The 10,066-nt window shown below is 50.7% G+C and overlaps 1 protein-coding gene across 1 annotated transcript; it reads right to left on the bottom strand.

Moving 5' to 3' along the window:
* Positions 1–4,639: 4,639 nt before the first annotated feature.
* On the bottom strand, positions 4,640–8,382 carry DMP1 (dentin matrix acidic phosphoprotein 1). The gene is made up of 5 exons (XM_015623741.2): positions 8,308–8,382; positions 7,494–7,567; positions 7,354–7,395; positions 6,620–6,874; positions 4,640–6,500 (listed from the first exon to the last, which is right to left on the bottom strand). The coding sequence occupies exons 2-5, from the start codon at positions 7,554–7,556 to the stop codon at positions 5,265–5,267; spliced, it is 1,596 nt and encodes a 531-aa protein (XP_015479227.1). The 5' UTR covers positions 7,557–7,567; positions 8,308–8,382; the 3' UTR covers positions 4,640–5,264.
* Between the last annotated feature and the right edge of the window lie 1,684 nt (positions 8,383–10,066).

Genomic DNA, 10,066 nt, shown 5'->3' with positions numbered 1-10,066 from the left:
CTCAGTACCCCATCCAAACTGGCCTAAATACATAGAGTATTGGGATTTTAAGAGACACAGGACCACTGGGGGATGTCTTGAAGCATGATTTATTATTCTTCTTCTACAGTCTCATGAAGGAGTGAGAACATCTTTACCATGTTTGCTAGATGTCAGTGGTCACAAGACCACAGGCTACAAGGTCTCTTGAAGGTTAATTAGCCAATAAACTGCCACAAAGAATGTTTCTGCTTTCACACCAATAGTTGATTATTTTGTCTTACATGTCTTTGCTGCAGTGTGGAATCTCTTAACTAATTATATAATATAATCACATAATGACAAACAAAACTATTTGCTATGCTTTAAAACTTCTTATTACCTTTATAACTACTTCTGTATCTTAATTTTAAAACCTTAAAACTTTCCACTGCCTAGTTTAATGTCTTTCCATTTAACTACAAACTCATATTCTTGCTTATGGCTTCTAGATTTGGAACCCTTTGACAAGGTCTCAGGTCAGACCCTGTATTCATTTCTGTGTTTGAGCCTGCATGCACAAGATTTTGAGAATTTTCTGTCCTTGGAATTCCCACAATAGAGAAGTATGTGTCTTCTGCAAAAAGTACCTGAACATTCAGGCACTCATTTCAGTTTTTTAAAAGGTGGCTTTGGAAGTTTGCACACTGTCATGAAACTACTTTTTTACTCTGCAGGTGAAACAACATCAGGTCTAGGACAGAAAGGGCAAGTGTTGCTGAACCTGTCTCCCAGGTGCAGGTTCAGCCCCTGTGTTCAGTAACCTGATGCCTTCTGCCAAAATACAACAGCTCTTTTGCAGCTTTGCATTTCAGGGTGTGAAAAGGGGGGAAAAAACTGAACTGCAAACCACTTGCTTTCTCTGCAGCTTTAAGGTTTCCATCATGTGTTTGGGGGATGCAGTACAGGTGGATGCTAACACTTGCATTTTACTTGTAGCATCCTGTGCTGTCCAGCTCCTTGGGGCAGTGCTGGGAATACCACAAAACTCTCAGGACATGGCTGAGCTAGGGATAGGAAAGTTATTTGTCATCAAAGTGCATGGCAGTAAAAGGAGCTGGAAGAAAAATTTCCTTTGAGCATTCAAAAGATTTGTAACATTCTGGGGTTTCACTGAGGTCAAATGCTGTTTTCCCACGTCTGGGATATTTCTTTTGTTGAGATTGATGGCCTCGGTGATTCCGTCAGAGGTTTTACTTCCCCGTTGAAAAGGACAGAGAAATGCAATCAAACTCTCCTAGCCCCACTGTGTGCTTGGAGAGGAGTGGTTCCCATCACAGAATTCCATCACAGGGGGCACAGAAGAGACAATCCTATCAGACCTGAAGAGAGCCTACAAGAAAGAGGAAGAGAAAATTCTTACAAGGACATGTAGTAACAAGACAAGTGGGGGGATGATTTCAAACTGAGAGAGAGAAGGTTTAGATTCAATGCTAGGAAGAAATTCTCTGCTATGGGGGTGGTGAGGCACTGGAACAGGTTGCCCAGAGAAGTAGTAAGTGCCCCGTCCCTGGAAGTGTTCAAGACCAGGTTGGATGGGGCTCCAAGAAACCTGGTCTAGTGTCCCTGCCCATGGCAGGGGGGTTGGATTGAGATGGTGTTTAAGATCTCTTCCAACCAAGACCATTCTGTGATTCTATTATTGTTTCTTCCAGAGATATTCCCATTTTGCTAAAGACAAACACAGGCCAAGGAAAAGCCCTACAGCCAGCTGTAGAACATAGATCACCATGGGAAACCCAAGATATCTTTCTGCACTGTCAAAAAAGCCACTGCTAGATGGAGAGGTGGTCTGCAAGTGCAGGGGTCTGTCTGCTTCCCCCATCAAATCTAGGAAAATAATGGGGTTGAATAAGCACAGCTTGTGTGCCGTGGCTGCCCCAAGTTCAGCTGCACAGCCAGGCTCAGTACTGCTGCCTCCCACCACTTCAGCCACACCAGCTACTTATTAAAAATAGAATTTTTTCTTCTTGGAAAGGACAAAAAAAAAAGCCAACACAAGAAACCTTTCTTTTAAGATGATGCAAACTCGTGTTTTCAAAAACCCAGATGGATCCAAAAATACCTGCTTTAAACCCCAATGCTGATTTCTGGGTAAATCACTACATTTGGCTCTGGAGGCCACCCCCAATACACAAAGAATGTCATGTGGGTGGATAATAAAAGCATACACTGACGTGGCCATTTTTTATCCCTGCCTAACCCATTGGGAAAACTGACCCTGACAACTTCATCACATAATCATCCTGAAACTGGAGGCAGGAACCTCTAGAGCCTGTGGCTGACCTTCCCAGCTGCTTGTCCTGCCAGCCCAGCAGCAGAGAGCAGGAGTTTTCCCCTCCAATGCTCACACTGCACAGACATATGGCACAAAGACCAAATACACAAACTCCTAAAAATGCCTTAGAATCCTCCAAGAGAATATCTTTTGGTCACACTCCCTTTGTCCATCCAAAACCTCACCCTGTGAAGTCCTGCCGATCATCAAGCCCTTCCAGATGTCAACCAGGGTGGGCCTGCTCATACATGGATGAACAGCATTTGATAGGGATAGTGCAGTGCCACCAAGTGTCCCCCAAAACCTTGCAAATGTCCTTGTCAGGTTCTGGGCACATCCCTGCATGGGCCCAACACGATCAGCTCTCTCCTTGAGGCCAAGCAGGAGATTTTCCCAGAGAAGGGCAATGACCAGGAGGGATGGTCCCATGGGAAGCTGTCCTGGCAGGACCGGCAGGCGGCAGTCAGCTCTGGCACTGGCTCCCTGGCACTGGCTCCCTGGCTTCTGGGGAGCAGCCAGCCAGCAGGAGGCAAGTGTTGGATGTTGCTGGCCAGGATCCTAGTGCAGTGGCAGCACGACTCCGGGAAGGCACGTGAAGGGGACCCACGTGTGGAGCAGCACAGCCGAATACCCTGGGCCCTGCCTGCAAGGCACTCATACTCACACTAAACCCATTTTTTCTCTCTATGCACGGAATGAGGAGGACGGGGCACGCAGTCCCCTGCCCAGCTGTGCCAGGCTGCTGTGCACCCCGGCACCACTCCCACAAGGATGAGGATGGACACAGGGTCATGCACATGTGTGCAAGAAGCCTTTCGCCCCACCCCTGAAACGTCTCCACCGTCCTTCTCGTATGCTGGGCTCACTGCAGAGCTGCACTCCTCTTCCTGGAGGGATCCGAAAACACCTGCTCCATCCCCAACCCCACCAGCTGTCGCTGCGCAAGCATCACCTCCGGTGTCCCCAGGTGTGTGAGCCAGCCCCGGGACACAGGAGCCACCGCGACTTGGCCGCTGCCTGAGCAGCAGCGCCGCTTGCTGGTCCCGGGAGAGCTCCCAGCCCTGCTCGCCCCGCAGGAGCAAACACATCATTACTACAACCTTAAACCACAGACACACGGATGTGCCTCGGGCCTTTTGGCTGCAGCCAAACCCACGCTTGCTGTCTTTCACTCCACTGGTGGGGCTGCACTCCAGAATTCTGGTGCCTATGAACCTGACAGGCATCACTGCCAACACAGCATCCCCAACTATTCACACAACTGATGAGAGGGGTACAAAAAATAAGGGCCAGGTCACAGCTGAGGTATTCACAGTGAAGTGGGGACTAGTAGGACGAAGGGTCAGGAAAGAGGCTCATTCCAAAGGCAGTAGCATTTGGAAGCCACAAGTTTCAGAGCTGATCTCATATAGAAGCAAAAAATTAAAATTAAAATTTAAAAATTAAAATAAAAAAATTTAAACACAATTTCCAAAAAAACCACAAAAACCAGGAGTTGTTCAGCTCCCAGCCTTCACAGTGGTGGAAACAGGCTGCAAATTAAGAGTGGTTCTACTATAAGTAGCAGAAAAATATTTCATTTTTTTATTTGTTCATGGATTTGGTACTGCAGTGCTCAGCAGTGACACCCTTGAGACTGGACAGCTGAAGGGACTGTACCCACCCACCCTGACACCTTGGGCACTGTCCTGTGCAGAGCCATAACATCATGCTGTAAAACTGCACAGTGACACAACAGCCCAAGGCTTTATCTGTCAACATTGTGCTTGTCCTGCACACATGAACAAGGAAGAAGGGTCTGGGTGGGATTTAGAATAATGTGATTTTAAGTAACGTGTTGTTTACTTGCTGATAGGAGGAAAAAAACCAACCAAATGTCACACAGAGTAAAGCAAGGTTTACTCATGATAACCTTTTCACTGCTCACCTGTATCTTTGCTGCAGGGAAGCTGGTACCAGGGAGCACCATGGGTGCACAGAGCCAGTGGCCCAGAGAGTCCTCGTGCCCTAGGACATCTTTCCGGCACCTCAGGAAGAGCAGCACAACTCTTGCTCACATTGCAGGAGGTGATGGCCCTAATAAAGCAGAGCCCCAGGCCCAGCTCACTGGGATCATCAGCCAGATTTTCCACCTTACTGTGGATTTGCCAAGGGGCAGGGGTGGCCTTTGGCACACCTGGAAATAAGGCGGGTGGGAACACTTTTCCTTTCCCCCTCCTCCAGCATGCTGTGGCTCCCCACGCAAATATCCCGCCCTTTGCTTCCTGCTCCTTCTGGTCCAGCCCCAAATTGCAGACCCTGACACACCCAGAAGAAAAAAAACAGCAACACCTCAAACCACACTACACTAGAGTTTGGTGGTTTTAATGGTGATTAAACAAATCAATAGGGTACATTTCAGCTTTGAAATACAAGTGCAAAAACGATACAGTATAATGTTTTCTGTACATTTCTTACAAAATAATAAAAATATTACATACATCCCATCCTGAAGTGGTACTTCATACCCTGCTGCGCCCATGCACCACCTGTGCACACCAGCTGTAGCTTTTCCTTTTTATGTGCTGGACATTGAGTTAATGGAAAGCTCCAGCTGGAGTCTGGGCAGATGTGTTTAGAGCAGTGGTAGGTAAACATGAGGAGTGAACACGGGGACCTTTCTGCCCATCATGCCCAGGAGTGACAAGTCCCTGGGGGCTTGTGGGCAGCATCACCCTGCTGGCATTCACAGCTCTCAGCTGCTCTCCAGATTGATAGAGAAAATGCCTTTTCTTGCTGTGGTTTGGCGTTTTCCCTGTGCCTGGAAACCCCTTCACTCCCTGTGTAGTGTGCCCAGGCTTAGCCCTGGCAAACCTGACTCCATTTTAACCACAGCATCTTCTTGAGAAGTCAACCAGGCTATATGGCTAATAAATTACCCCCTCTCCCCCCACACACCCCCCACCCTGCTGAGGCCATGGGGCACAGGTCAGTACCCATCCTGGCAGTCATTGTCATCATAGTCAGCAGCAGGTCTGTGGCGGAGGGCATCCAGCCGCCGCTTGCGGCCCCCGCTCTCCAGGCTCTGCAGAGAGCTGTCATCCCCGTGGCTGCTGGACTCATGGGTGGCATCCTCCTGGGAGTGGCTCTCCACGTCATCATCATCTTCCTGCGACTCGCTGTCGTCGCTCTCTGTGGACCTGCTGTCCTCAACTGTGTTGTCCTCTGGGCTGCTGTCATCCTCTGGGGACTCTGGGCTCTCAGCTGATGTGCTTGGCACAGAGTCATTCTCATCCTCTGACTCCTCCACAGTGTCCTCTGAGGACTGGCTCTGGTCATCATCTTCCCTGGACTTGCTCTGTTCACCCTCTTCTTCCCTGGACTCACTGTCAGGTGTGGACAGCACACTCCTCTCCTCAGCAGAATCCCAGTCCTCCTGCCCTTCCCAGGTCTGGCTATTGCTGTGCTCATTCAAGGTTCTCACTAGCTCTGGAGTCTCCCTTGGCTCTTCATCTGACTGTTCATCAGTGCCCTCACTGGTCTCATCCTCTCTGGATGTGCTGTCATCCTCATCCCCCCTGGACTGGCTGGAGTTTTTTTCCTCTGACTGACTGTCAACAGACTCTTCTGACTGACTGTTGTCCTCCACGGATGGACTGTCTTCTCCAGAGTCACCGTCCTCCACCTCGGGGGACCTGCTGTCACCCTCCTCCCAGCGGTGGGATCCAGCCCACTGGACACTCTCCCAGCTGTTCCCCAGGGCACGGGGGCCACTGTGGCGTATCCTGTAGCTGCTGCCTGGGCCATCAAAGACAGAGGGATCATCACCCTGCATGGCTTCATCCTGGAAGTCATAGCTCTCCTCCTCCTGGCTGCTGCTGCTGGCCCCTCCGTGCCTGTAAGTGCGCCCAAAGCTGTAATTCCTGTAGCGCCGGTGGTCTGCCCCGATGCTCTCACTGCTGCTGCTGCTGCTGCTCTCACCGTGCCCCCCACCAGCCCCGACATCCCCACGGCCAGTGTCGTGCTCGTGCTCCCCTGCCCCATCAGCACCAGCCACGTAGGTAGGGCCTTCACCCCTTTCCTCTTCCCCATTGGCATCGAAGGTGTCGTCCCCACTGTCATCCTCCTCATCCAGGAACGCACCGCCATGGGAGGGAAACCCATTGGCTCCGGCGCTGTAGTGCTCTCCATTGTCACCATTATCAGCGTCACGTGCATCCACGTCCTGTGGAGGTGACAAACAGGTGAATGCAAAGCCAGTCACAGCCTTGACCAGTGACAGGTTGGGGCCAAGGGAGCTTTCCTGGGAACAAAACTTTCCTCTCCACTCACTCACTCACTCACCAGGAAACCAAGGTCATTTCCATTGTGGGTGCCCATGTCCTCGTGGTCCACCTGGTTCATGTCCTGAACCTGCCCAACTCGGCCTCCCACGTCTTGGCCACTGAGCTCACCCAGCTCCTCATCCATGGCATTCTCACCCATCAGCTCCCTGGCAAGAGCATTTTCCCTTGTCTCTGGACTGGCAGGAGGATGTCTGCCATCTCCGCCATCTAGGTGGTTGCCCAGCTTGCTGATATAGTCTTCATTTGTGGTACCCTGGAGACAAAACATGACACAGTGCTTTTGATTTATTAAATACCAACCACAACACATTTACTGCTGCTGCTGCAGGACCTCACTCCCAAGCCATGCAAGAGCTCAAGCCTTTTTTATTTCTTGCACCTCAGCCCTTTAGTTATTTCTGCGGATATGAAATAACATGGTAGTCACCAACAAAAGGGCAGCTCAGAAAAGCTCAAGCTGGGCTAGTTCAGAGCACAGAAACTCCTTTTTCAGGGCCAGCACAGCAAAAGGTGTCAGGTGAACTGGGAACTTTCTCAGGGAGGCAAGTCAAAACAGGGTGAAACCAACCCAGCTTAAAAAGATGGGCAGATGGGCAAAGCTCAAAGACCCACAGAAGCAGGAAATCCCCCCCATGTTGCTAGTCCAAGGATGCCTGCCCAGGGCTGGCTATCCATCCCAGACTTGCCCCCTGAGGGGCTGCTACCTGTGGGACAGCAGCACCTGTGGCTTACCTTCTGCAGGGTGCTGGAGTGGGTGGGTTCATGGCCAGGCACCTAAACATACCCAGGACACATTTGATCAGTAATCAGGGTGCTTTGTCTGGGTAAAACCAAGAGGTTGGGGTGGGAGTGTCAGTCCAGGGGGTACTTACAGGGTGAGCACAGGCCACGGCCCAGAGGAGCAGCACCAGGAATGCAGCCCTCATGTCAGTCATGGTCCCTGCGGCTGCAACAAGGAATGAAATATTTGCAGGCTAGAGCAAAGCCTTTGCATGTGTCTCTGGCTGGAACTTGGCCCCACAAAGCCCTCCTAAATCACAGTACTCAGCCTGGCATGTCATTAAACAAGCCAGGGATTTGTACTTGTGCCACCTCCTGGCACTTCCTATGCAGAAACCTCCCTTTAGTTTGGGATTTGAAATACCCAGCCATGTACTCACAGATTTTTTGTCTAAGCATCATTAAAGAGCAGGAAAATTCTCCTGAGTTTCCTGTTCCCAGCCAGTCACCACCTAGCTGAGCTCAGTGGTTGTGACAGGAGCTTGTACCTCATGGGCAGCACTGTGAGACCATGGGCTGCAGAGCTGCACCTCTCACCTGGAATGGTCCCCACAGCTGTATAAAATCTCCCACCATTCCAAAGTGGCACCCCAGTAGCACTGCTATCTGGCAGGCAGATAAGGCAACTTTCTTCCAGCTCTGCTCTCATTTTCCAAGCACTTTCTTTAAGTAGCCCAGAACCTCATCCCTACGGGATACACTGACCACGCTGAACATCACCCTGCACCCAAAACACACTGGAACACGCGCACTTCTGATTTCTTCCCTGACAAAGCAACACCTACATCCCAGCTGATGAGCCTCCTGCTTTCAACCTTGTGAGGAAATCTTCAACCCCTGTTCCCAAATGTTGCCATTTTCCCTCCAGACAATGCCAGATCAATCCAAAGAAGCCAAGACCTTTACCTCAAGGTGTGATGCAAGCCCCTGTCTCCTGTTGTGCTGGAGATGGGATGAGATGTGTGCCTGTGTTGGAATGCTCCAGTCTGTGTGTCCCAGGGTGGCCGGACAGGCATTTAACCACTGGCCAGTGCCAGCCCCGGGCTGGGGGCAGCCAATGGCACCACTGGGCAGCGCTGCTGGGCCTGGAGGTGTCACCAGGAACTGGCCTCCCACGCTTCCTCTGGCCTCCACCAGGACGCTGGCCCTAAGAAAAGCTCCTTGTGGTTGTGGGATGACGAGACAGGCTGGCAGTTAATGACGGACTGTGCTGGCCCTGTATTTTGACTGCTAAATTTATCCCATTCACACACTTCCTGCCATGACACAGGCAAACAACTACAGTGTCAGCCATGCCGAGCACTGGACCCCATCCCAGGGATGGCATCCTAACCCGTGCACTTGTGAGCAGAGCTTGTCCTGTGCCATGGGCCAGGGTGCTGAAACCCACAGGGACCATTTCCCTGGCAGATCTCAGCCTTGTCCTGTACCTTGGGGCAGAAGCACAAAACCACCCTAGAAAGAGAGTACTTGTCTTATTTTCATGCTCACACAGGCACTCATGCCAGGAAGAAGGGAAATACTAAATGAAGGTGTATAGGGAGCATCCTACACTCTGCCCCAAGTGTAGCATTCCAGTGCTCCTTCCAGCTGCTGGACAGGGAGGGAATAAAACCTCTGCTCTGGAAAACTCCGGCCACAATATATGCCATGGACAGGGCTGCAGCTTTGCTGGCATTCACAGGAGATGCTGGCACAGTGAAATAAATGACTGAAAGAAACTTGGGCAGAGTCAGGACTAAGACAGGGCTCTGTAAACTGCAGGTTATCTGAATTTGCTCAGGCTGTAGAAAACAGCATCCAGATGGCATGCCTCATGCTGGTCAGAGCATCTTGTGAAACCAGACATGTCAGTCTGCTGCTGGGTGTAATTTCATCCTCATAATTTCCTGCTGTTCCCCCCCCATTACCAGCACACAGTCCATGTGTGTCTGTCCTTTGAGGACTGAAAGGTGCTGAATGTGATGAGCATAATTTTTCTCCTTCCTCCTGCCCCCCATGCAGGGAGGCCCCAGTGCCACTGTGGCCCCACTGCTTTCCTCACAGCCCTTAGCCTCAAGACAGTCACCATCAAGCCACTCACTCTTGTGCCCATACCTCCAGCAGATGTTTTCCCTCTTCTTCCCCACCTTATTCCTACCACAGATACTGTGGGATGTATTTTCCTTTTGACCTGTGTCAAAATTATACCCCTGTCCCCAGCCAGATATGAGTTCATGTTGCCAACCTTTTTTAGGAACTTCCAACAATTACTATGTTTCATTGTTTGTTTTTTTTGTGATGTCAAACCAGCATTTATATCAGCCCTCAAAGAAGATCTGGTGCTGCCTCATGGCCAGGTCCTGTGGTGCAAGAAGGAGATAAACACCCAGCTCTGCATGCCTGGCTCTTTTATAACACAGGTCACCCATTGCCCCACCAGCCACCATCCCAAGGTCACTTCATTCCTTTCCACTGGCCCTGGAACACCCACAGCACCAGCACATCCAACAGTGATCACTGACAGCACCCCAACCTGACCCACATTCCTGTAATCTCCAATAGCCCTGGGTCCATTGATGAGGTCTGTCCCCTAGATCCCTTCCAGAGACCATCCTACAGCATTAGCTGGATTGCCCAAGCAGATCTGCCTGTGTTTTGCAAGGAAATTAAACCCCAGCCCACA

Source organism: Parus major, chromosome 4, assembly GCF_001522545.3.
Source record: "Parus major isolate Abel chromosome 4, Parus_major1.1, whole genome shotgun sequence".
In the NCBI taxonomy this organism is placed as follows: domain Eukaryota; kingdom Metazoa; phylum Chordata; class Aves; order Passeriformes; family Paridae; genus Parus; species Parus major.
This window is presented reverse-complemented; position numbering and strand designations above follow the sequence as displayed.

Excerpts from the sequence above, each read along its gene's own strand:
- DMP1 (XM_015623741.2), bottom strand. The coding sequence starts at position 7,556 with ATGACTGACATGAGGGCTGCATTCCTGGTGCTGCTCCTCTGGGCCGTG. Across the intron at positions 7,396-7,493 it reads CCGTGGCCTGTGCTCACCCT|GTGCCTGGCCATGAACCCAC; the intron begins GTAAGTACCCCC and ends GGGTATGTTTAG. Across the intron at positions 6,875-7,353 it reads ACTCCAGCACCCTGCAGAAG|GGTACCACAAATGAAGACTA; the intron begins GTAAGCCACAGG and ends TTTTGTCTCCAG.